The sequence below is a fragment of the Fonsecaea nubica genome (genome assembly GCF_001646965.1).
Source record: "Fonsecaea nubica strain CBS 269.64 chromosome Unknown Scaff22, whole genome shotgun sequence".
NCBI classification, from domain to species: Eukaryota; Fungi; Ascomycota; class Eurotiomycetes; order Chaetothyriales; family Herpotrichiellaceae; genus Fonsecaea; species Fonsecaea nubica.
Window position 1 is genome coordinate 91,214 of NW_019173695.1, and position 25,925 is coordinate 117,138.

General features: G+C 53.2%; 9 protein-coding genes across 9 annotated transcripts; 7 read left to right on the forward strand and 2 right to left on the reverse strand.

Annotated features, from left to right (window-relative positions):
* Window positions 1-338: 338 nt before the first annotated feature.
* Window positions 339-1,503, reverse strand: AYO20_04274 (hypothetical protein; the record flags this gene model as incomplete). Its single annotated transcript, XM_022642572.1, has 3 exons — window positions 339-872; window positions 952-997; window positions 1,070-1,503. The coding sequence occupies 3 exons, from the start codon at window positions 1,501-1,503 to the stop codon at window positions 339-341; spliced, it is 1,014 nt and encodes a 337-aa protein (XP_022501390.1).
* Window positions 1,504-2,737: 1,234 nt separating this feature from the next.
* On the forward strand, window positions 2,738-4,636 carry AYO20_04275 (hypothetical protein; the record flags this gene model as incomplete). Its single annotated transcript, XM_022642573.1, has 1 exon — window positions 2,738-4,636. One exon carries the CDS (start codon window positions 2,738-2,740, stop codon window positions 4,634-4,636), a length of 1,899 nt encoding a protein of 632 aa, XP_022501391.1.
* Window positions 4,637-6,178: 1,542 nt separating this feature from the next.
* Window positions 6,179-7,304, forward strand: AYO20_04276 (hypothetical protein; the record flags this gene model as incomplete). Its single annotated transcript, XM_022642574.1, has 2 exons — window positions 6,179-6,362; window positions 6,424-7,304. The coding sequence occupies 2 exons, from the start codon at window positions 6,179-6,181 to the stop codon at window positions 7,302-7,304; spliced, it is 1,065 nt and encodes a 354-aa protein (XP_022501392.1).
* Window positions 7,305-8,249: 945 nt separating this feature from the next.
* Window positions 8,250-9,305, forward strand: AYO20_04277 (hypothetical protein; the record flags this gene model as incomplete). The annotated part of the gene is made up of 2 exons (XM_022642575.1): window positions 8,250-8,325; window positions 8,389-9,305. The coding sequence occupies 2 exons, from the start codon at window positions 8,250-8,252 to the stop codon at window positions 9,303-9,305; spliced, it is 993 nt and encodes a 330-aa protein (XP_022501393.1).
* Window positions 9,306-10,134: 829 nt separating this feature from the next.
* AYO20_04278 (hypothetical protein) lies at window positions 10,135-12,096 on the forward strand (the record flags this gene model as incomplete). The annotated part of the gene is made up of 7 exons (XM_022642576.1): window positions 10,135-10,318; window positions 10,386-10,445; window positions 10,507-10,628; window positions 10,700-10,912; window positions 10,964-11,316; window positions 11,380-11,788; window positions 11,899-12,096. 7 exons carry the CDS (start codon window positions 10,135-10,137, stop codon window positions 12,094-12,096), a joined length of 1,539 nt encoding a protein of 512 aa, XP_022501394.1.
* A 484-nt stretch (window positions 12,097-12,580) lies between these two features.
* On the forward strand, window positions 12,581-15,883 carry AYO20_04279 (hypothetical protein; the record flags this gene model as incomplete). Its single annotated transcript, XM_022642577.1, has 1 exon — window positions 12,581-15,883. The coding sequence occupies one exon, from the start codon at window positions 12,581-12,583 to the stop codon at window positions 15,881-15,883; it is 3,303 nt and encodes a 1,100-aa protein (XP_022501395.1).
* A 795-nt stretch (window positions 15,884-16,678) lies between these two features.
* On the forward strand, window positions 16,679-18,283 carry AYO20_04280 (hypothetical protein; the record flags this gene model as incomplete). Its single annotated transcript, XM_022642578.1, has 1 exon — window positions 16,679-18,283. One exon carries the CDS (start codon window positions 16,679-16,681, stop codon window positions 18,281-18,283), a length of 1,605 nt encoding a protein of 534 aa, XP_022501396.1.
* A 466-nt stretch (window positions 18,284-18,749) lies between these two features.
* Window positions 18,750-20,833, forward strand: AYO20_04281 (hypothetical protein; the record flags this gene model as incomplete). Its single annotated transcript, XM_022642579.1, has 2 exons — window positions 18,750-19,789; window positions 19,843-20,833. 2 exons carry the CDS (start codon window positions 18,750-18,752, stop codon window positions 20,831-20,833), a joined length of 2,031 nt encoding a protein of 676 aa, XP_022501397.1.
* An 866-nt stretch (window positions 20,834-21,699) lies between these two features.
* AYO20_04282 (hypothetical protein) lies at window positions 21,700-25,725 on the reverse strand (the record flags this gene model as incomplete). Its single annotated transcript, XM_022642580.1, has 2 exons — window positions 21,700-25,590; window positions 25,645-25,725. 2 exons carry the CDS (start codon window positions 25,723-25,725, stop codon window positions 21,700-21,702), a joined length of 3,972 nt encoding a protein of 1,323 aa, XP_022501398.1.
* Between the last annotated feature and the right edge of the window lie 200 nt (window positions 25,726-25,925).

Below are 25,925 nucleotides of genomic sequence, written 5' to 3' on the forward strand. Positions count from 1 at the left end.
TGGGCTGCGACCTCCTCGGATTCAGTTTTCAGGTCAACTTCACGGTCAATGAAGTTTATTCTGCAGCGGCGCTGATGAATTGACTCCGAGGTTGCTGCTCATGTCTTGGCGTTGTTGTAGGCCACCCATTTTGGAATACTGAGAGGTTGCTACGGCAGCGATCATAGTGGGGCACTTTCCCTTCACACGGTTTCCCGATATCAGAATTGGGGATCACGAGTCTCCAAGCCTCTCGTTTTTATGCTTATTGCGTCACAGTCTGTTCACGCTGTGGAATCAGATATTGTTGTATGTGATATCACATATAAATATACAAGTGCCGAGAGGTCGGATCTTATCTATACACTGACCGGCTGCCTGACCTCGGCGGCGGTACCCGCAATACCTCTCTGCTCGTCTGGGTTGAGCTCGATCCCGAACCAGGTCTTTAGACCTGCAATCCGCTCTTTCTCGGACTTCGCATCCAGGACGACTTCCTTGGGTCCTTCACCCAGCCTCCGCTCAAAGACAGTCCCAGACAGGACGACGGTCCCCGTGGCCTCTGTCTTCGTCTCGTCATCCACGAGAATGCGTACCAGGACGAGACGGTGCGTGAACCAACTCGCTGGGTCTTGGCTCGTGCGGTAGTTGATGATCTCGAAGTCCATAGGAAGCCATTCCAGGTCAGCGAAGCAGTAGCCGCCCTGCCAAGTTTGGTGGGTCTTGTTACGGGTCTCGAGAACCCAAAGTTTCTGGGTTTGATCTGTGTTGGAGGCAATGGGCCTGTGTACGAGGCGGACTTCGGCCCCGGGTACGGAGGCGTGAGGTCGCGGGTTGTCGAGATCTAGAGGAATGGGGTAGATGGGGGAACCGCTACCAAAACCGACGTCGACCTATATCGGAGTGTTAGGAGTTGGGACATGCTTTGTTCACTGGTATGGCTATCGGGTGGAAGGGTAAAGGGTCATATACCAGGTATTTCTGCTTGTTGATGGTCACGATAATGACTTCATGCTGCCTGTCGACACAACATGTCAGCTATTCTTATGGCAATTGATGGCGGATTCCGAGAGCGTCACAACACACTTACCATCCAGCGAACCCGTCAGGATCGACTGAGTCCCCGCTTAAAGCGAGACTGACCCTTGCCCCCGTCACATACAGCTGATAGCCTAGGGATCGGAGGATGGTGCTGAAAAAAGCGTTGTTTTCCATACAATAGCCACCCAACCTTCGCTCGACGAGCTTGTGATATAATGCCTCATGGTCGAGCGACAGGACGCGGTGCCACGAATAATGCAGTGCAACGTTTCCCCATGGATTAAAGGCCATCTGACGGAGCTGCAGGGTTGACAGCGCTGCCAGGGGGTCTGTCTTGATCTCGGACTCGAGTGTCGCAAGAGTGTAATCCTTTGAAGGCGCAATGCATGTTGAAACGTATGTGGACAGTTGTTCACGCGTGTAGATGGGCCGAGACGATGAGAGGGAGGTGGTTTCCGGGGGTGTAGTTGCGTCTTCGCCCATTGTGCTTATTTTTTCAAGTTCTGAGTCTGCGTCCGCCGTTTGTACGCTGCGAATATCCTATGAAGTGGTGATACCGGTGGTCAACGTCGCAGGATTTATACAGTGAATCACCGAGCTGTATACCAAAACAAATAATTTGTCATCATAAGGTCTTTCTTGGTCGAGACTGAAAGATGTGAGAAGACAAGAGGTCCAGATGACCTATCAACACCATAGATGACTAAGTAAAGGTAGCAGATGTGGGTAGAGACCAAGTACGAGACACGCGGAGATGTACGATTGTGATTGATGATGCAAATTGCGACGACATCGACAGTAGATTGTATGGGCACACATTTTCGTCGTGCCTAGTCCTTGGGTGCTGGGTGGAGGCAGAAGGAGGGGCTTGAGGGCGAGGATCCCATATTCCGCGTTTGGGAGGAAGAGGGATTTTAGTGGCTATACAAGTAGGAGCCGATGAATTCAGATGGTTGTCCTGCCACACCTGCATAAAGATATACAGGTGAACACCTGAAGATTTGACTTGAGGGATCGACTATAGAGGGACGAGAGATGGAAACCCGCCGTTTGAACCAGCATGTCTGCATCAGCTTCATTTCTCTTTGAAAGCGGCATCTTAGGCCTTTGTGCATAGTCCCGAGTACCTGCACTGAGGGCACCGTGGGCTTTGTGCTTCTAGGTGGTATTTAGGTAAATAGGGTATGAGGTCCCTCGTACTCGGTACATTAGGTTTCAGTGTCTTAGAGGGGCCGGGAGCTGCAGGCGAACAAATCGGGCTTCGACAATTCTTCCTTCTCAGCACCTTCTCAGCAATCGAACAATGCAATGAGCCATACAGAGTCGTCTGGTGCCTCGTGGGTTGCATGGCTCTGCATGCGCCCCTCCAATTAGCCTGTTTCTCGCCTCTACCACAAAGACATGAATTTCCAGATCAATCGTCCCTTTCCTCGTCAGCTTGATCAGGTCATGTTCTGATCCGAATAAACTCAATCGAGAGCGTACCAAAACCCTATGATGCCAGACCACTTCTCCTCAGGGTGATCGACATGCCCGTCGCCATCAATTGCCACATAGCTGCCATTCAGCTGAAGAACCCCACAACCCGCTGCCACGTTACGGCATCTGGGTCCTGAACCTGATCTGATCCGATCCCTCGTCGACCTCCGTTAACGCTACTTTTCCCTGTTGCCCAGGCAGCTAGCTGTTCCCTCGACGATAACGCCCACCGTCAGCCATGAAAGAGACCCTGCGCAAGAAGTCAACCAAGACCAGTTCAGGCAGCGAGTTTGATGTGACTTCGCAGCTGGATGTCACCTCTCAGTCCAGTGAATCTGTCTCGCCGAATCCATGGGCCAGTGAGACCTCGTCCGCCTTGAATGGTGAAGGCATATCTCGCCAGATGTCCAAATCTTCCAGGACTCCAGATACCACGTCTCCCATACGAAGCATCATGTCGACTGCCACCAAGGAAGAAGAGTCTGGCTCACCTCCTCCATCCACTCAGCGGTTGGACGTTCCTCCCCCCGTTGGCGACGCCGCTACCACTGACGACTCTGGCAAACCCACCCGCCGAAGAAAGACCGTCACCAAGACGCCTCACACTTTCGAGCTCGAGGCTGATCTAAACCCCGTTAAACAGAAAGAACAGCAGCCAATCTCTGTGCCCAACGAACCGCCTAAAGCAGACGTCCAAACGCCCGTGCCCAAAAAGAAGAAACGAGTATCTCAGGTAGCCTCCCCCGATGCTACGACCACCCCCACGGTCATGGTCAATTCAATGCCCTCCCCTGATGTAGCGACTCCCATATCATCACCAAAGTCTCCTTCTGTCGCCCCTCCATCCACTTCAAACCAGGCTCTGGCCCCCTCAACAACGACTTCTCCTTCTCTCAAACCAAATGGCTCATCAACAACCACTCCCGTAAACCCTTTCACGACACGAACCAAGAAATCCCAGTCCATGTCATCCGTCCCTCAAGTCTTCGCTTCCAACCCTTGCCGTTTCACACCGCCACCGTTGCCGAAAGAATCCTTCCACGGCAAAGTCATCGTTCTGACCAATGGCGCCAGCCAAACAGGCCAGTGCCTCGTACGTCAATTCCACTCGGCAGGTTGTCGGGTGATCTTTGGCGACACGAACGGTGACCAGGCCCGCAAATTTATCTCCTCGCTAGGCCCACCGCACGTGGTTCACTACAACAGATGCGATATGACAAGGTACTCTGACATGCTGGACCTCTTCAAGCTTGCGATCACCATGTACGGTCGTGTTGACCACGCAATCTTCGGCGTGGGCGATGACGGCGGGCAAGCATGCACGGTCGGTGCGGGCGAAAAGGGCTGGTTTGAAGACCGACCTGGGATCAACAAGACGGCCAAAATGGCCTATGACGAGGTCGCAACAGAGCCCGCCGGTTTGGCAGAAATCATCACGGCGAGCATCCGGTTTGCTCGAATTGCATTGGCGTATCTGAAGTATTCGCCGAAGTCCAAGAGCAGCACCAAGAAAATCGTCAATCCCTATTCGAAACCGCAGCCTGAGCCTTCTACCCCACCGGGTATGAACGACCGCAGTCTGACTTTCCTAACATCTGTGGCAGCATTCAAGGAGACCCCACGCCTGCCTATCTACCAAGTAACGCAGCACTCGATCCTGGGACTCGTGCGCAGCCTCTGGACGAACATCGACCCTGACCCAGAACGCGATGGCGTGCGAATCAACGCAGTCGTCACGAACGTCATGGTCCCACGCGCTGTCGCCCAGTCTGGGGGCCGGAGCATGTCTGTGCAGCTTCCACCAGATCGACCTGAGGACATTGCTCGCGTCGTTGTCGGCGTGGTTGCCACAAATGCATCCACGCCGGACATCAACGGCGGAGACTCGTCGAATGGCAGCGGCATCGCCAGTGGTGGCGGCGTGTGGTACGAAAAGGGCCATGAACGGGGCATGCGCGAGAAGTACCTCCACGGTAGGGTCATTTACGCCGTGGGCACCGAGGGCTGGGACGTCCAGGAGGGAATGAGTCGTAGCGAGCCCATCTGGCTGGGCCAGAAGCCTGCTGAGTCTCTGAACCGCAGCATGGCCGGGTTAAGCCTGGACGGGCAGAGTACCTGGATACTGGATATGGTCTAAGTGAGAAGGACAGTGTGGATCCGTTATACTTGACTTATCATTTGGTAGTTGTCAGAAATATCCTGCCTCCGATCCTTGTCTACTATAGTGCTTAGAATCTATCAAGAATTGATAGGATTCTCTGTCTTTTTGCCTATGGTAGGGGAAGGGTCGGCGTTCGGACCTCGAGATTTGGTCACGCATGCAATCTGTCCGAGGAAATGGCTATCAAGCTAGCCATCCCGTGCGCCCGCTGTTGAAGCTGGTGTCGTCCTTTGCGGATCGCGATCGCGAGGAGTGCCGCGCAGCTAAACTCCTCACGCAAAACTTACATTTTGCCCAGCAACTGCTGCGAAATGTGATATCCTTGGTATGCGAAGCGATCCGGGGCGCCCACGAGACTGAGGCCAACCTCGAAGCGGCAAGAAAGAACGCTGGCAAGCTCGTGGCTTAGCTCCCAGCGAATAGGGCTCTACAGCATTGCACAGTCCGATACTCGGAACCTCGTAAACGGTCCAGATATCGACAGGCTCGTTGACGGCGATACTCGACACTCTTGGTAGGAGTGGAACAGTAGAAGCGATGACAGAGATGACATTACCCTGGTGATGATCTATTACTAATGAAACGTCAGTAAATTTGTTCGATCCAAGTACTCGGTACAAGGACATTCCCATCAATTCTTACTATGGACAAGTTTACTCGTACCTCCTTTTTCGCCCGTTGCTAACACTGCCAGTTGTAAGTGTGCCTTGCCTTGGCACCGTTGATTCCTTCGTGGCTGAGTTTTGATTGTGGGACTCGTGCCGATTCAACCATAGGATGGGGGATCCTGGCATCTCTGAGATTACTTTCTTACTCGTACTCGTAGTCTGACCACAAAAGCCTTCAATTGATCATTTCAGTCACGGAAGATCATCGTACCCTCCAATGCTCGGTTAGCTTGGTACGGCGAGACGGATACCTGTGCAAGAAAGTCAGTGGCATGAGAGCATTTTCGCGCCCCGTGACTGAGGGATTGGCATGAAAGAGGGTCGGGAGGGGGGGTTCCATGCTTCCAGAAATAGTGTTTTGCCTCAGAATGAGTTTTGGGCGCAGGAAGCTCCTGGTGGGTGGTGCTGGTGCTGGCACCCTGAGTACCCGTTTATCCACCACCCCTAGAACTCAAGACCCTGGAGGCTTTCAAGGCGCCAATCACACTGCCCAATTCCCCCGGTCTCACGGCTCGCTCGCCCTCCTAGCTTCCCACTACGCATGCTGCTACCTCCACCCCCGTTCAGATCTCCCTCTCACACGAATACAACAGGTATATCACTCCCCCATATCCATGACGACTACTACTACTCGGTTCTCGTACTCGTAATCTCTTCCCGACACCCTCCTCGGCCTGCGTTGTCGCAACTCTTCCCACGACAAAACAGAACCATAATCTTCTATCCCATTTCCTTCTGACAACTCTCTCTTCGCACCATCGTCTGCGTGCGTGTCCCTCCAACCGTCCGTCCATCGCCCATCCTGTCGTCGTCTACGCGTCCTTTAGTCTCCGAATCGGACCCCTCAACAATGGATTCTCCTCGCGAGTCTGGGGGCGACACTGGCAAGTCTGCCGCAAACCCAGTCGGGTTTCGTCCACAGAACGGTGGTGTTATCAAGGTGCAGCCACCGCGACGGGAGGACTTGCAACCCTCTTACGCGCAAACTCTACAAGACAATCAGGAGGACGTTCATGGCTGGTATGGTTCTATGAGTATGTATATTCATACCCGAGACTCAAGAAGCGCGGACCACACTGCTAACATGCTGCGCAGTCAGTACCTTGGGAGATTGCATCGGTTGCCTGGGCGCCATTCCGTGCTGCATCATCTGTCCCAATCCCTACAAGCCTGTCTCGCAAGGAAACGTCGGTCTGGTCACCAAGTTTGGTCGTTTCGCGCGCGCCGTCGATCCCGGTTTGGTGAAAGTCAATCCTCTTTCCGAACGCCTCATTCAGGTTGATGTGAAGATACAAATCGTTGAGGTGCCTCGACAGGTCTGTATGACCAAAGACAACGTCACATTAAATTTGACTTCAGTCATTTACTACCACATTACGTCTCCCCACAAAGCCGCCTTTGGGATCTCCAATATTCGTCAGGCCTTGGTGGAACGTACTCAGACCACCCTTCGTCACGTGGTGGGTGCCCGCGTGCTTCAGGATGTGATTGAACGACGTGAAGAAATCGCTCAGTCCATTGGAGAGATCATTGAGGAAGTTGCCGCCGGCTGGGGTGTCCAGGTCGAATCCATGCTCATCAAGGACATCATCTTCAGCAACGATCTCCAAGACTCGTTGTCGATGGCGGCTCAATCTAAGAGAATCGGTGAATCCAAGGTCATCGCTGCGCGTGCAGAGGTTGAATCGGCCAAACTTATGAGACAAGCGGCCGATATTTTGAGCTCTGCACCTGCTATGCAGATCCGGTATCTCGAGGCCATGCAAGCCATGGCCAAGACGGCCAATAGCAAGGTCATTTTCTTACCAGCAGCCAACCAGACCATACCCACAGACATGAACTCCATGCTGCAAAACCAGACCACTGGCGAGGGTAGTGGTTACAATTCCAAGTCCAACACTGGCAATGCTTTCAACATGGACAGCAACGACGGCTTCCAGCAGGCCATGAACGCCCGAGTTATCGAAAACATCTAAAGAATGATCCAGGTTTCTCTCATGTCGGACATACCCATCCCGGACGATATACGTGCTCAGAGAACCAGACTGATATGGCAGAGGGAGAGTGAGAGAGAATGAAGTGAACGGTCTTGGGATGTGTCAGTTGTGGCTTGGATTCTTTTGCTTATTTTGTTTTTGGAGATACCCCATGATGAGTATCAACACTCGCTTCAAGTTGTGTGTATCATTATTTCCTTTCAAGTCCAAGCCTGATGGGCTCGTACTACCACTAGTAATGACCTATATGACAACACTTTTTTGGCTCATTCCCTGTGTGTGCTGTAGGACGCCTTGGCTCCCTATCTGATGATCGACGTCTCGTATTCAGGCTACTGGGACTGCCGATCCGATTGGGCAGATGGGAAATGACGGTGTTTAAGTGAGTCGCTGACACCCAGCTGACAACTGTCGTCATGATTATTAAACTAAAGTCCGCGTTGGTGGCGACGTGAAGTGCGGTCGTATTCGACCGAACTGTGTCCAGCTACTTGACCGTAGCTGCAGGTCGAGATTTTCCTGATCAAGCCCATCGAACTGTTTTGTTGGAAGGCTTTCCAGTAGATGGTTCAGGATCCTGGAGAATAGCTGCAGAAAGAGCCATTACAATGACTCGCAGTCGTGCACAAACATTCCGATCTGGCCTTCGTCCGGCCTAGGCAGCGGTCCAGGTTGTAGCATGCCACGACGGAGCATGGAGATAGGATATCTCCTACTGGGTTTGACGGGTTTCACTGTCTGCCTGCCTAGTCTGAGAAGCTATTTAATACAATGGACGCTTTCCCTCGCCCTCCAAACAATGAACAGTTCGTGCGGTATACCACTAGACATCTGTCAAAGCAGCTTCCCAACCAAATTTGACATCCAAACAATCCTTTGAAGCCAACCGGATTCTCCCAAGGTGTTCACAGGAGCCCTGTCAAGATGAAGACTTTTACTCGAGAGACCACTGGTGACGAAGTTGTCAAGGAGTTTGCTGATAGAATCGAGGGCAAGACAAGTACGTTTCTTTCTCGTTTGAGCCTTTTTTTCAAGCCCGCGGAGAAGCCTGCGATACTGACAGCCCAACCCACTTACTCCATAGTCGTTGTAACTGGTGCGAGTGAAAAAGGCCTCGGAGGAGAGACTGCGGTTGCACTCGCTCATGGTAACCCTGCACACTTGATCCTCCTGGCTCGCTCCCAAACACGGGTGGAGTCGATCATATCCCGGATCAAAGAAATCAACCCTTCCATCCAGGTCGACTTCGTCCCGGTGTCACTTGACGACTTTGATTCCGTCCGAGCCGCTGCCGCCACCATCAACGGCAAGATCTCCAAGCTCGACATCCTCATCAACAACGCGGGGATCATGGCCATCGAGAAGTACACGACCAACAAGCAAGGAATTGAAATCCAATTCGCAACCAACCATCTAGGCCATTTCCTGTTCACGAAACTCTTGTTCCCCAAGATTCTTGTCGCTGGGCGTGGAGCGAGAATCGTCAACCTCACCAGTCTCGGCCACAAAATCTGCCCCGTCCACTTCGACAACTACAATTTCTCGGACGGAAGAGAGTATGACGCTTGGTCTGGCTACGGTCAGTCCAAGACCGCCAATGTTCTCTTCTCGCTGTATCTGGCGAACAAGCTGCGTGACCGTGGCATCCAGAGCTACGCTGTCCACCCTGGCGGGATCTACGAGACTCAACTGGGAGCTCATATCTCCGATGTTGTTCAGGCAATTGGCAGTATTGAAGCATATGCGCAAAAGAATACTGGAAGACATTTCCCTATCGACCAGGACCCACCGAAGAGTATGGCGCAGGGCATCTCGACGACTCTGGTGGCTGCCTTGGACCCTAGGATCGAGCCGCAGAGTGGTATGTATATGGCAGATTGCCAGTGCCAAAACACATATGAGTACGCGGAGAGCATGGAGGGCGCGGAGAAACTGTGGAAGCTCAGTGAGGAGTTGGTGGGAGAGAAGTTTGAGGTCTGAAAGGGGTAACGTCGTCCTATATGGCGCTTTACAGACTCGATGGAAGAGCTGCTCTCTAGGAACAATACCATAGCAATGATAGAATGTGCAGTTTGGAACCCCAGACCACCCTTGAATGCCTGGAGGTGCTTCCCCTCCTGCCCTCCTTCCCTGACCTGGATATGTGAGCCTCGACCCCTTGGACGGTCAGCCTCGTGCCTTGACAACCCCCAAGTCTCTCTTCTTATGAAAGGCCAACCATCCACTACAAGGGACAGCCACAATTCCAACGCCACATGGGGTTCTCCTGTGCCACACCATGGGGATTTCCATAAACAGTCAATGTGGGGTCAGAGTGCCACTGCCGATGTTTCACGGGGGTTTTCCGATGTGGGTGACTTCGGCGGGGCTTTTGCTGCATCAAAGGTTTTACCCAGCGAGCCCAGATACCCAGTGGTTGCCAATACCCATTACCCATTACCCATCCATAGGCTGAACCCAGACCTCTTCCAGTCGAACCAGACCATGTGCCAATCACCCGTCAGCCGAATCCTCTCTTTTGCAATTGCCGCCCTCCGACCTGCGCCAGTGGCGGTCCTATTGGATGAAACGGAGTGGCCAGGAGGCACGATCTCACGCGAACTTCCTCGATCGCAGAGTAGAAGCCACCGGCAGAGCGATGCGAACCAAGTCCTGTTGGCGCGGGGGGGGGATATACCTGTAGATATAGTGATGATGGGTTCATTCCTGACGTCTCTGCCTCTTCTTCCTGTTGTTTTTCCTCCGAGTCTTGCCTCTACCGGGCTTCTTCTTCTAGGCCACAGCGAGCGTTGAGAGATCGCCTCACAAGATGAAGGTCGAGAACCCATCACCCGGCCATTCTCTCGTGGCCCAAGTTTTGGCCCTGTTGAAGGCAAATCTGCTGCTTCTAGCAGTTCTTTCCCTGGTCATTCGATCCCTCTATAAGCGTTACGCATCTCCTCTGCGCAATGTGCCTGGGCCGTGGCTGGCTTCGTGTTCGAGGCTTTGGAAAGGTACGTCTCTCTCTTCGTCTCACTTTTTGTTTTCCTATCGTGGGCTGACGTTTGCGATTTCAAACAGTGTGGAGTACATACAATGGACACACCGAGTTGGACCATATAGCTTTGCACAAGAAATACGGTTAGTCCTAGACCTCCAAAAACGCATTGGAAGGGGACCCCAAAATCTCACCGCCCGCCAGGACCCGTGGTTCGCACGGCCCCCAATGAGGTATCCTTCGGCACTTGCAATGCGGCCAAAGACATTTTTGCCGTGGGCAAAGGTTTCCATAAGACCATGTTTTACAGCGTCTTTCCGCCAAAGGTGAGATCCAATCACGCCACGTCTTTTTGTGCCCTGACAGATGGGGACATTGACTTTGTCGCGCGTCGCAGCATGCACCGGATATCTTTACAGAAGTTCGCGAATGGAAGCATGCGCAGATGAAACGCTATGCCGTCACTCCCTACAGCCTTGCGCAGATGCAGAAGCGATCAGGGCCGATCGAGGACATGATCAAGCTTTTGATGGAGCATCTGGAGAAGTATGCCACCGAGAACAAACGGGTTTGCAACCTGGGAAACCTATTGCACTACTTTGCTTTCGATGTATGGACCATCGCAGTTCTTTTTCCCACACGCTGGCTAAGCTGGATCTAGGTACTTGGAGAAGTGGCCTTTTCACGACAATTTGGTTTCTTGGAACAAGAAGTCGACATTGAGGGCTCAATCAAGAACATCGACGACGTCCAATGGTACGACGGGATCGTGGGCCACATTGCAGAATACGACATCCTCCTTCGAAATAACCCAATCCGGCCCTACCTAGGCTTACAAATGAAGCCAACGACGATGACGAAAATTGCCGTCGCCGAGCTCGAAAAGCGGAAACAAAAGGACGGAACCTTCGATTCAACAGGTATCGATCTGTTGGCCGAGTTATTGCGAGCACATGAGGCAAACCCTGAGAAGTTTTCGGTGAATGACGTGTTTAGTATCGCTCATGGCGCTGTGTAAGTGATGCTTGCTGCAGGAGGCCAATGTTCCTCTCTACCTGTGCTTATACGTTGCTGCAGATTTGCGGGATCCGACTCCACGGCGTCGACAATGCAATCGTTCTTCTACTTGGTGCTTAACGCTCCCAAGGTCTACGCCAACCTCTGCCAGGAAATCGACGAGGCTCAAAAGGCTGGGAAACTGTCTGAAATCGTCACCTACGCGGAAGCACTGGCTCTGCCTTACTTCCAGGCGTGCTTGAAGGAAGCCATGCGAGTCCGACCGGCCGTCGGATTGGGAATATACCGCAAAACTCCGCCGGAAGGAGTCGAAATCGACGGCAAGTTTTACCCGGGTGGGATCGAGGTTGCCGTCAATGGATGGGTTCTACATCGCGATGCCTCGATATTCGGGGACGACTGCGACGAATTTCGACCAGAGAGATGGTTTGAGCGTGATGCTAAATTGATGGGTTCGCATTTATATCAGGTATGTTCCACGCTTCCTTCCCCCATTACCATATCCTCGACAGGCATTCCTTCCAGAAGAAATCCTTTGGCAAGTTAGATGCTAACTCCCTCTCTTTCCCTGGATCACAGTTCGGAGGCGGCAGCCACCTCTGTATTGGTCGTAATCTCGCGCTGTTTGAGATGAATAAGACCCTCATCCAGATCCTGAGGGAGTACGATGTCACCCTTGTGCATCCTGGACGGCCGTTGGCGTATCATTCCACCTTTTTCGTCGTTCAGGAGGGACTGGAGGTGTATTTGCGCAAGAGGAGTGAGAAGGCACAGTAGATTGGCTCTCGTCCGTGAGGCAGTGCAGTAACGGAAGAGGAGTTGTAAGAAAGAGACAAGCCACCTCCAAGTGTCTGCCACGGGGACTGCGCTGGAGGCTACGGTTCAAAAAATGTCATCCAAGTATAAAGTGAAACCAGCGTTCATGGAAAATTCCCAAACGACTAACAGCATGGATCAGTTCGTTATTCACTGCCCTCTCTGTATCTCACCCTTAGTAGTGTTTGCTGCTTAACAACCTGGGCAGGCACGGCAGGGCATTCGCAGGGGAAGGGAAGGTGTCACGTGTTCAGCCTCGTATGCAACGCGCCACCTTCTTATTCGGGAACAAACATCCATCACCCCGCCAGCCTCGCTCTCGCACTCTTCGTAGTCTTCCACAACCGACTACGATCTACCGTTTCGTTGATCCCTCTGAAAAACTCATCCGACTGACCTTGGTAGACTGTTAACTTGTCGGATCTTGTCAAAGGCCTCAGGACTGATGCGGTCATTCTTTGTTTCTGACCATGTCGCCCTCAAACGAGATGTCTCCATTTACGGTCTCGTCCGCGCCACTTCCAATGATCCTGCCGCCTTTTACGCGACAAGCGACGTGATTGTAGCTCATGGCTATGTCCCGGCTAATGTCCTTGACGAATTTCTCACCACTTCCGTCCCCCCGAATGGATATGTCTACGTCGAATTTGCTCACGCCGCGGCAGTGTGTTCCCTTGTCGGTGTGGATGACATTGTCCTCGTCAGTCGAGCCTTCAAGTTGGGCGACAGTGTCAAGCAAGATGGAAGCCCCCTGACGGGTACGGTTGTCAATATTTCGGAAACTTACATCCTTGAACCTGTCTTCCCGAGTGACTACCCGCCGTGGCGGAACTGCACGCAAGAGTGTCCGTCAACCTTACCCGAGCACTTCACCCATCCCAATCCACACGTCCTCCTTTACGATGTCCCTGCAAGAGAAGTCACAAGAGCACAGGATGTCATTCCAGAGGATTGTATAATACGTCGCAAATGGCCTGGAGAGGTGGAATACGCCGAGTACGACACTGTGGTGATGCTGGCCGACTTCTCCATCGCAGTCATCTCCAATTCTGTCGGCCTGCGTATGCCTATAGCCCACGGTGAGATGCCTCTCATTACATCTCCTGAGCTCGGCGGCCTCTTGCCGCCTGGTATGCTGGCATCGACTCACGGCTGGCCAAACACTATTCCTGTATCACACCCACGACGGGGTGACTTTGTCATCGTGGATCGTCCTCAACTGCGGAACGCAACATGGTTATGTGGCTCCTACGATCCGAAGGTCCCTTCTGAAGGCATCGTCCTTGATTGTCGAGCTCATGAGGTCACAGTCGATTGGATCTCCGGCAAAACTCGGCGAGGAGACACATCCTACGCTGCGTTGGTGCCCGAGGAGACGATATCTATCTACAAGGACATCCAGACTTTCCGTGGGTTTCCAGAGATGCGCACGAAGAAGGATGTCATTATCTATGACGCTGGCAGAATGCCTGTCGAGTCCTTTCGTCACAACGAACACGGCATCGAAACTGGATCTGCCCATGCTCAGGCACTCCCTCCCGAACCCCACTATCTCCGAGAACTTTACTCAGGGCAGGAGCTGGAAGTTGGCATGCGGGTCAAGTTCCGCGATCTTTCGGCAGCTGCGGTAAAATATCAAGGGATCGAGGGGTCCACACATGGCATGCTTCACCGGGTGACCAAACATGCATCTGGTGATTGGAATCTGGATGAGTATAAGATTGTTTTCATGCAACAGTCTGCTACTGTCATGTGGCAAGACGGAAGCGTCGTCACGGTTAATTCAACGTCCCTGACAGACTTTGCCCTCTTCGAAGCTGACATTCTCCCTACGGACATTGTGTTCAAACGAGAAGGGATGCGGCAAAGACCACTTGACCAGAAAGGGGAGGCAGGCGGTGCACCAAAAGACTTCGACGAGATGGCATTCTTTGAGCGGCCCCATGATTTGCTCCCTGCCGCTGTGGGCGTGGTCCAGTCAGTTGATCCCATCGAGAAGGTCGCTCGTGTGCGGTGGTTCAAAGAACCTAAGATTGAAATTCTCGCACCAAGCCTGGTTCTAGCACCGAGCTCTCGATTCGGTGCCATAGGAGATGAGATTGAAGATGTGTCTCTCTTCGAAATCATGGCATTCCCCTCGTTGTTCAGTCAACGAGGTGATATTTGTTTCATTACAGCTCCGGGTCAGCTCAAACTCGCACATGACGTGCTTTCCGAATCCTCCCTGCCAGATCACACCAGGATAGGCTCGACGTCTTCGCACGGTCCAGGTTCCGGCACCAATAAACGCATTCGGCTGGAGCATTCTCAGGCATCGCCTTTGGCAACGAGAACCAGTACAGAACAACATCCGAATCCAGCGGAGTCCCCGCCATCTGTCTGGATTGGCCAGGTTGTGGCGCTGGGACTCGATGGCCTCGTTAGGGTTCGTTTAGGAACATCGGAGCCTTGTCGAGACGTGTTCGTCGATGCCGACTCGGTTCTTACAGTTTTCAGCAGCCGGTCGGTATCGCCAGGCGATTTCTCGACAGATGACGGTCCCGTGGACGTAGGCTCTTTGAGTGGTTGGAGTGGAGTTGACCCCACCTTTAATCTAGACTTTCCGCGGCCCATATCGCAAACCGTGGAGTACGAAGGCGGGGAACGTCTCGACAATGACAGCGGCGATGAGAATTGGGTGTCTGACGAGGACGTGGCATTCGAGGACGCCGAAGAAGTCTTACACGGCAAAGACAGAGATCGGGAAAGGGTGGACAGTGGCGAGCAGCAAGGCGATACAACGGAGCCACGACCGTTATTGTTTCAACTAGAGGAAGTGTCAGGATCGGAACGGCCTGCGCAGTTTCTTGTGCTTGATCGGCTGCCTCCGTCTGATCAGTTCGGACTTCATACTGCACCGCCAGAGCTAAGCCTCAAACGTCTCGTCAAAGAACACCAGATATTGGCCATGTCACTCCCGGAAGGTGAGATCTATGTACGCACATATGAGAGTCGAATGGATCTCTTGCGCTGCCTCATTATCGGTCCGAGAGATACGCCCTATGAAAATGCGCCGTTCTTGATCGACTTACAATTACCTGCCAAGTTTCCGGAAGAGCCGCCCGTGGCCCATTTCCACAGTTGGACCGGTGGACTTGGTCGTATCAATCCGAACCTTTACGAAGAAGGCAAGGTTTGTTTGAGCCTGTTGGGGACCTGGTCCGGGGAAAACGAGAGCGAGAAATGGAGCAACAAGGCAACATTGCTTCAGGTGCTCGTCTCCTTGCAAGGCTTGGTGCTGGTGAAGAGACCCTTTTACAACGAGGCAGGATTCGAAGGATATGAGCATGACAAGGCATATGCAAGGGAATCGGACTCGTACAGTGAAAAGGTCTTCGCCATGTCTAGGCGATTTGTGAAAAGCGCTTTGCTCCGCCCGCCGGGTGGGCTGGAAGACATACTCGCTTGGTTATATCTGCCGCATGTTATGTCGGATCCGAGCAAATGCCTACTTGGCAACGTCATTGAGCGAGGAAACCTACTGTTACAGAGATCTGAAGAGGCTCGAACGAATCAAGATGACTCGTTGGTCGACTCGGCAGGATCAAAGGACGACGAGACCAGAGTGTTTTTGAAGCCACTGAGTCGTGGCGCGGCTTCTATGCTGAGAAGATTGATTGGTGAATTGCAGGCACATCTTGACCGGGTTTCGGCGGAGAAGACGACGAGACAATGTGATGATGACGATGACAATGATGACGAAAAATGATTGATTCGTGATATTCGCGAGACCATTGGCAAGGCGTGCAGGACAACCAGATTTCAAAGAATAGTATGCGGTTCTGGGTCGGTTTTAGATCAGGTTTGTCTGCATATGGCAGATCTGCGGGTGGGACGGACAGATGTGTGCCAAAGGACGGAACCTCTTGTTAGTTTTCGGGTGGGTGATTTCTGATAGAACCAGAACGGGCTTATCGGTGGTATTGATATGTCTGGCTTACCAGTATCTGGGTTTCACCGATTAAAGGGCCAGACGTAGGTAGGATGATTCTGCCTACTATTCTCAAGTACTGTTTGTGTCTTTGGAAGAATCCAGAAAGCTCTCTCGCAAATTCAATTGCTGTTGTATATGGACGAGGCTGAGGACAAGCATGTGCTCTCCCAAAATGTGTGCGGGTCGAAGTATTTTTAACTCGGGGAAATTTAGCCGAAGCGGAGCCGGAAGAACCGCCGAGCCGCGTCCTTTAACTGGATCAAGATCAACTTCTTTGTTCCTGGTTTATCTTCCCTTGTTCCTTTATGTCATCAGCAACTCACTCCTCACTTTCCCATGTCCCGTCCTTGTTATCTTCCAGCGATGGACTCGCTCCGAATCTCCCAGTAACTCTCTGTTCGTGAGATGTCACCTACCCCACAGTCGTCGCTCGCTCGCCATCTCTGACAATTCTCATGCTGATCTATGCGCCTCTTTTAGCCTTGTTTCATGCCCCCGGCCTGAGTTTCCACTCCCGACGTTTTTGGCATTTCTACTCTCCATCAGGACCGTGACTTGGTAAATAGCACCATGGCATCGCCTGCCATCCATCCGAGCAAGTCTTCAGGCTTGGTGGATCCCCGGCAGTCGGGAGACTATCCCATCATTCTTGGCGACAGTCTCAAGACCGATGCAAAAGCACAGGATATGTTTCTGAACATTCGATACAACTGGCAACCCAAATCCGGCTTTGAGACTCGAGAAAGTCGCCTGAGAAAGACTGGTGAGCGATACCACCTCGACGTATCTAACAGTGGATCCGCCGAGTACCAGTATGTTGGCAGATCGCTTGCGGAACAATCAGGAGCGCCTGAAGATCAGTCGAGGTCTCTGGCTCTCGTTTTCGACCAGGCAAAGTCTGCCTTCGTCCTGGAAGCCATCTCGGCGTCCCTGGACATGAACCTGAAGGCGGCGCCGGGCATGTCGTCCACAGACGTTCGGGCACTCCCACAACTATCCGGCCAGCCTCAGACGTCGACAAAACAGTCAGCAGCAAAAGCCCCTCCAGCGTCGCCTTCGGATGACGAGACCCCAGATCCTTCCAACCCTTACGACTTCCGAAATTTCCTGGCCGAAGCACGCGAAACTTTCGAAAAGTCATCAAACGTACCGGGCAACCGTACGCCTATTCCAGGCAGCCGAACTCCACTGAGTGGGACATCCACGCCTGCTCTTCCCGGAAACAGATTCTTACCTACTACACCGCAGTCCCGACCAACCTCCGTGCCGGCTGCCGCCAAAGCATCTCAACAGCGAAAGAAAAAGCCCGAAGACGTCTCCCGAGGGGCTGGTCGTGCCCCAGCTGCCAAGGCGTCCACTAAGCGAGACGTTCCTAAGTCTACCCAACCACTCAGCAAAGCCCGCATTTCCGACTCTGACGAAGACAATGAAGCTGCTTCTAAGCCAGCGAATGCAGCCGCGACCAGACCAAATCAGCCAAAGACTGGAAAAGGCCACGCTCGGAATGTCTCAGGCAATATCGGCAGCTCACCCCATATCATCATCAACGACGACGATGGCGACTTGGAAATCGACATGGGTAGCCCCCCTCCGGACAACGGCCGCTTCCGACGCGGGAGAGTGGACCCAGAGATGTTTCGCAGTCATACCGCAACACCAATTGGTGGCCTCAGTTCGAATGTTGGCCGGTCCTCTTCAAGGCCGGATCCCAAACGGCCTGTGGAGGAGCCTGCTAGGGGTCGCCCTGGCAGAGATAGAGATAGAGATAGGGACATGACAATGAAAGATGTCGAAGCTGCCTCTTCTGCGGACGAAGATGAAGATGTCGAAGAATTCGAGCTAGGCAGCCCAAGGGAGAAAAGTGTTGCCGTGCCAAATAGAGGTGACGTTTCGATGGCACAAGATGGTGATTCGGATGACTCGGATGAGGACGATGGCGGTCGAAGTCGAGGTCATCGACCACACCAACAGCAACCGCAGATTGACCAAGCCCCGCCAACACCCCCTGAACCAATCGTTTCCCACGATGACGACGATGAAGATCTCCTCGAGGCTGCACTGGAGGCTGCTTTGGAAGAAGAGGACGAGAACGAAGATAGGGGTATTGGCTTGGGCATCGGGATGGCGAATGGAACCATACAAGATGATGAGAGTGAGGTCAGTGAAGAAGAATGACCGAGAACAAATGGTATAGAGGCTGTGGGAAGTATAAAGGCTTGTCTTTGAGATCTTTTGAGAGGTTCGGCCATGTCAAATGCCGTGATTTGGAGGGTATCTACGGGGTTTTGTATTCACCAACACACTGGAACTCGGAATCTGGATGATTTTACCGGGAGAACAAAACCCACAAAATACATCTTTAACCACAAGGAGCGTCTTCGTAGTAGCTTCACATGTCATGCAGCCTCGTCACAATGACCTGCACCGACAAGGCTGTGAAGCTCTTGGCACACGTCACAGCTTGTCAGCTTAGAAGTCCAAGTACTTACTCGGGTACTCTTGACCTCATCAGCCTCATATAACAGAGCATCTTAATCAATCCCTGTAGCATGACGAAGCTTTTCTCATCGTTCAATTTCACGCCCAAGACGGTACTAAATCAACCACGAAATACCTCTTAAGAGACCGCAGACCAGAGAGGATGCCTTCACTCTCGTCTCTCAAAAACAGGGTCAATGCCGCCATCCCCCAGCAGCGGCCGGGGGGCTTCGGCCGTCCCCAGAGTGGTGGCGATCACCAACGGAAAGCAGAGGATGACCAGTCGTTGGGGACACTCCTCACGCGCGAAGAGCGTGCAGACTTGACACTCCTCATCTCTCAGACCATCGAGGAGATGCGGAGGAGTCTTGTGCGAGTATTTGATGAGCGGCCGAAACCTAAACCGAAAGCGGACCCTACGGGAGTGGGAGAAGCTGAACCAGACAAGGCCGCAGCCGAGGTCTCGAAGTTGAGCTTGTCGGCGCAGCAGGGTGAGCAGCTTGATGAACAGTCTCGAGGGGCTTCGGAGAGTCCGGAAACCCCTGCTGATGAGGACGAGCCTCGTGGCGTCGAAGCAGAAACGCAAGATACCCTACTGACGACGCCCACTCCTGAATCCAAAGCGTTGAAGGGTGCGGCTCTGGCGTTTTTCGATATCTGGGCTGAGAGCGTTATCCTACGCGTCGGCGAGGTGGTCAATTCTCGCGACGAAGCCGTGCAGAACAAGAATCATGAACAAGCTCGCAGACTTGCCACCGAGGCCGCTCAGCAACAGTACCAGCCGTCCAATCTTGAACTGGAAGCCAACGGCAAGCTGTCCAAAATGTTTCAACCAGTACAGACCCCGCTGGCAAATCTGAGCCAAGCCGAACGCTCCACAATAATCAAGGCAATCCTCCTCCTCCTGCTAAGTCTCGAAGCCTACCGTGCCCATTCTCGCGTCCTCCTTGTACGTCTCGCCATGTCCCTTGGCGTCAATGTCGGAGAAGTGTCCAAGATGGAGAAAGATACGGCGTATGGCCTTTTGACCGCTGCGGCGAAGATGGATGCCAGCGAATCCACTCAGAAGGCTCAACAGGCATCGTCTACGGCGAGGAAGTGGAAGATCGGGGTTGCCGGCGTGGCTGGGGCCGCACTGATTGGAATCACTGGCGGGCTCGCTGCGCCTCTCCTGGCGGCTGGGGTGGGCACACTCATGGGCGGGTTGGGGCTTGGGGCCACCGCCGCAGCAGGGTATCTGGCGCGCTGGCCGGGAGCTCGGTGCTTGTGGGTGGCCTGTTCGGCGCCTACGGGGCGAGAATGACCAGCCAGGCAATGGACAAGTACTCGAAGGAGATCGACGACTTTGCCTTCCTCCCCATCAATGGCCGAGAGGATGACGCGGAAGAAGTCCAAAAACAGCGGCGTCGGCTGCGGATCACGGTCGGCATCTCCGGCTGGCTGACCGAGGAAGAACAGGTCACCTTGCCCTGGCGCGTGCTGGGCGAGGGCGGCGAACCGTTCGCGCTGCGGTGGGAGCTGCAAGCCCTGCTAAACCTGGGGTCCGCGCTGAAGGACTTTGTGGTCAGCCAGGCATGGTCGCAGATTCGGCGGGAGCTCATCAAGCGCACCATCTTCGCGGCCGTGTGGTCGGCGATTATGGCGCCGCTGGCAATCCGCAAGGCCATCAGGCTGGTCGACTCGCCGTTTGGCATCGCCAAGATGCGCGCCGTCAAGGCCGGCGAGGTGCTGGCCGACGCGCTCATCAACCGCGTACAAGGGGAACGGCCTGTCTCGCTGATCGGACAGTCCCTAGGCGCGCGGGTCGTCTACTCGTGCCTGCTGACGCTGGCCAAGCGCGGGGCCTTCGGCCTGGTCGACCACGTCGTGCTCATGGGCGCGCCCGTCCCCGCCGACGCCGCGCAGTGGCGCGCCATGCGCTCCGTCGTCGCCGGCCGCCTCGTCAACGTCTACTCCCGCCAGGACTACATCCTCGCCTTCCTGTACCGCACCAGCAGCGCGCAGATCTCGGTCGCGGGCCTGCAGGACATTGACGGCGTCGTCGGCGTCGAGAACTTTGACCTCTCGGCCCGGGTCGACGGCCACCTCAAGTACCTGCACATGACGGGCCCGATTTTGAGGGAGATTGGCTGGGTCGATCTGGACGAGGACGTCCTCCGTCGCGAGGAGATGTTGGTCGACCAGATCGACCGGGACGAGAGGGCCATCGAGGACCAGGGCGACGATCCGGAGAAACTTGCCGTGTGAATGGGCTTTTCACCGCCTGCCCGGCCTCGTCGTCGCCAGTACCGTTGTTGTTGTTGTTGTTGTTGTTGTTGTTGTTGTTGTTGTTGTTGTTGTTGTTGTTGTTGTTGTTGTTGTTGTTGTCGTCCCTCTCATTGTAATCTCTCCCAACCACCACTCCCCCCTCTTCTTACCGACGGACAAGCGCGCAGCTGTGGGTTCCCTCAACCATCCGGTTTCCTTTCATAGTCACCCATGTTCCTCCATCCTATGTCTGTATATCCATCCACACGACCTCGAGGACACAGGATAGATAGATAGATAGATGGCTAGGCAGACAGATAGACACACGGGCAGGTATGCTTGTCCGTAGATGGTCAGATAGGGACAAATACACTCCTCATGGTATACTACTACTCTCTCTACCACTACAATGGGCCCTTGGTACCAAATCTTCCAGACCTACCAGACACCAGACACCAGGCCTCCTTCTACCACACAGAAGTACAACCACAACCCACCACGAATACACGGTACATAGTGTTCTCAAACCCATCTCAACCTCCATTTCTGAAAATGTGTATAACGAATTGAAAATCTCCTGACCATCTAACTATCCTTCCATCGTCACGTCGTGGCGAGCTTGACGAGGAAGCCATTGATCTGATGCAATATATAACAAATATGACAATTATACGCTTCTCTTGACTCTATTCTTCCCACCGGATCAACCCGAATAATCAGACAGTGGACGGGGAGGTGGACGGGGTGGATGGACAACAAGAACAAGACGATAGGAATTTCGTGGCCAAAGTCTCTTAAAACAAATACTAAAACAAAATTCTTTGTGATTCCCGTCGCTCAGAATCAGAATCACGATCACATGAGAATCAAAACCCAAAACTGTCCAGAAGACTGTCGGCGCTCGGTTCCTCAAACATGGTCGGCGGCGGCGGCGGCTTCTTCTTGGTCTGCTCCTTCGCTTTCCCGGCCAGGGGCAGATTCTCCTCGTCTTCCTCCTTTTCGAGATCGTAGAACGTCTTGCGCCGCTGGATGCCCGGACTGGGCGGCCGTGGAACTTCATCCGGTACGACCGTTCGGTCAGGGGTTTCGGGGACAAACTCCCAGTCCCGGACGAGGGACAGGGCAAGAACGTCGCATCCCATATGGATATACTGCCTCACACAGCGCATGACGAAACCCCACTCATCTCTTGCGCTGATGACCTTTCTGCGCCATTCGTTGCGCTTCACCAGTTGCGCGCGAAGTTGGGTGTACAACAGTGTCAGAAGAGGGTCGTTTGCGGCGTAGTTGAGTGATCCCACCATCCCTTCCCCCTCGTATCCGTCTAGCAATGGTTTGCCCACAATTTTATGCACAGGGTGCACCAAGACCTGAATGGCCATATCCTTGTGATCAAGGATTGCCGCGTACGCCCAACTTGCCATCCACCGTCCTTGCTCGCTACTAATAGCCAAGGGCAGAACGGTCTGTTCCATTAACCGTGCTAGAGTGGAGGGTTGCTTGTTGCTTTCGCTCTCGTAGACCCTCGCAATAGCAATGGCGAGCTGCAAATCTTGTAGTTGATGTATGCAGACATTGATCGCGTCCCAGGGACTGTCCCCTAGCAAGAAGAAGGCAGCCGCGTAGTGAAAGCGCCGTCTGCTAAGCAAAGCATACGCGTTCTTCAACGCACTGGCCTTCCATCTCGGATCGTCAAAGTTGTTCGCCAACAGCTTCATGGTATTCTCTTTTTCTCTCACACCGATGGACATTCTCCACAGTCCCAATAGGACGGATTTCTTGCGAAGGGCAAGATAATACAGTGAACAATCCACTGGGTTGCGGTCTTCGTTCTTTGTAAACTCGGTTCGACCAACATTCTCCATTTGCTGTCGAAGAGCTTCCACATCGGAGAGCCAACAAAACAGTCCTGACTTGCGCGCAGCATCCCAGGTGAGTTTGCCACCGTACAGGCGGGTGACCAAGTCAACAAGAATCTCTTGGGATGTGCTCAACGACGCGAATGCAATGGCACTCCATGAGACGCCTTCATCGCCGCACGTGTACAGCGCGTGAAGATAGCGCTGACCATTAGCATCGACCGACTCCTCGTGTTTCTCTAATTCGGAGACAACCTCGACCTGTTTCACTATTTCGGATTGTTCCTTGTTGGTGAGTTGCCACAATCTATATCGTTGCAAATTGCCTTCTAGACCTTCTGCATAATCTGAGACCGGCAGATTCTCTGTGTCCCCGTTCAGATCACCGTTCGTGGTATAGTATGGTTTGTCGACCGTTTGGGTTGAGCTGGGTGCACTTGTAATCCTGTCGGGTTCAATATTAAGCAGGCTGGACAGCTCATCCTCCTCAGTGAAGTACTTGAGATCCCGATGCAGATGATATAATACGTCCCTCGTTGCTTTCAACCCTTCGATGCATGTTAGGAGGGTAAGAAACGTGGGATGGAAGACAGGGACCAAGGTGTTCAACAATGCCATCATGGCGAAAGTTTCGTTGGCCCGCATCTTTGCTCGCACATCTCGAAGAGGCCTGGCGGACTGGTTGTGATGACTGCTAGCGTATCCCTCGAAGACGAAAAGCTGGATGCCAGCTCCCACAACGAGATCACCGCTTTTTAGCCAGCACAAATCCCCAATTGAGTGGGTGGTAAAGTCTCTTATTCTGATGTGCCGCAAATCTACCCATGCCGACTCACGCTCTCGGTAAGCATATCGGACCTGACCTAGAATGACAATGTGGTAGTCAAAGCAGACTGCAACCAAAGCTAAGCCCTGTGGTGAGACAGCCCATGCGAATGAATGAATTGTGTCGGTTCCATCGAGCTCATGTTCATACTCCCACGAACCGGTTTTGGCGTCCCATATGCTGAGGCTCGTACTGTCGTCGTTGACCACCACAATCTTGCCGTAGCCGCTTGCGCTGATCGCCTGGGGTTGGCGAATATTAGTCTCGATCAAAGCACCGGAGAAGAGATGTGGCTTTGTGGAATCTGTCTCTTCCTGGGACCTGACCATCTCCAGGGTTCCTTCTTTGGCAAGTGCTGCGGCGAAGCCGAGGGCGTTGATCTCGCGCGGATCAGTGGGTCGATTGTTCGTGCTCATATTGTCACAAACGGAGATCAGGGAGTTGTATCGATTGTGGACGTGTAGACTAACGTCCCCTAATGATCGTATCATCTCGCGATAACCATTTGTTGCGCCTGATTCATTTGCTGGAAGAAGCAGCTCCCAGGCCTCCACAGTCCCGTCTGCATGGTAACCCACAATAACTCGACTGGTGAGTTCTCGTTCGCTCGCGATTCGACTTTGTGTAATGCGCATCGGCAAGCGGTTCCCTTCAGATTCCCAAACTCCAAGTCGTTTAGCTTTTGCTTCGCGAATGTCCCACAGCTCGAGACCGTGGCGACTCAGAATTGCTGCGTATCTCCCGCGGGACAAGATAACGGCGTCTTTGATTTCGACGGTGACGTTAAACGAGCTCCGCCGCAGCAGGGGAGCACTTGATAGTTTTCCTTCGTGCTGCCAAATGCTGGTGTTACCGTCGTCTGTACTGGATAACACAACATTACCAACCACATTTCGAACAATCCGCATGACTGGCGCACCATGTCCCGCCAGGGTAGAAATCAGTTCAGTCCTGTCTTGTCTCACGGCTGTGTCGAACAGATGCGTGATCTGACTGTCGTACCAGTCAATATCACCTGCAAAAGAATGAAGGAGAATTGACACCGACGATGCAGTCCTGCCACCGGCAAAGATGCAGAATTGTACATAGTCTTCCAATGGGTCGCTCAGCTGTGGAACATGGATATTCATGCCATCGACGTGAGAGATGTGAAATACAGAAGAGAGTATTCTGTTCTTGTACCCAGCATTTTCCAACCCCCACACAGACATATGACCTAGTCCATCGAGAACGACGCAGATTTCTGGACTCCGATTGGCAATCTCGATGAGATGCTCGAGAGCATGGTCGGCGGTTTTGGCGATTGAGTTCTGGACAGCCTTTTCTGTGGCCGTCGAAAAGTCACGGCTGTCGATGATAAAGGCATATCGTTTCGTGCTGATGGAACTTGCACTCAGCCTCCGTGGCTGGATCGAGGAGTTCATGTTGATATCGCCCACCAATTGTAGTACGGTCAAGGCGTGGGGGTCGAAAGTGGTCCAGGCGCGGACGTGATTGTCGGAGCAAAAGGTATAGAGCAGGTTGTCCAAGTTCTGTTCCTGATGCCATGGTTTGCGCCAGTGCAGATTTGTGACCGCCGCCGGATGTGGTAGATAGGAGACATCAAATCTGGTGCCGTCAACTTCATACGAAAGCCGTCTCCATATCTTGACGAGCCGGTCATATTGGCCCACGGAGGCTATGAAGCTGCTGTCGGGAGAGAGGTATGCGAGTGCTGTGGGATATGCCAGTGGCTGGTTCCAAACGATGATCGGGGAGCCAGACTCAGGTATGAACCACAGCACCAGCCTGGAACCACCCAGTAGAAGTTCTTGAGAAGATCCCCAGGACAAAGATTCCACCCGCAGTTCAGCAGGATTGTCCAACTCGTAGACCAGAGTCCATTTCAACACACCCTCCTCGTGGCCAACGGGTCTGTAGATATAGACATGGCGTTCATCGCAAAGGGCTATCCGGCCGGTAGTCTCTTCGAGGGTTATCGCCGTGAGCGAATCAACCGTGTCGACGTAGATGGTCTGGAGGATAGTCTGAGGGCCGCTGAGAATGACGGCAGCATTGCCGGAGATATATGCCTAGTGCCTTTGTCAAGATTGCAACTGATAATGACGGAGTGGGAGCCAACTCACGACCAGACGCAGGCCGCACCACTGCGCGGTGCAAAGGGCCTGTCGCTTAGATTGAGGTCGCCCAGGCAGGGTGGCACGCATAGGACCAACGTTAGGAAGAAAGTGTTATTGTTGGGACCGCATGCTCGAGCATAAGCTTGTCTTGTCGTCAATTTCACGAAGGAGATATATCAGTCAAGGACGTGGTCACTGTCACGCAATTGGGAAGCAAGAACATCGAGCATGGTGTGACGCGATAAAGTCATCGTAGAGCCAATTTCTCCGCGTCCAGGCACTCCATC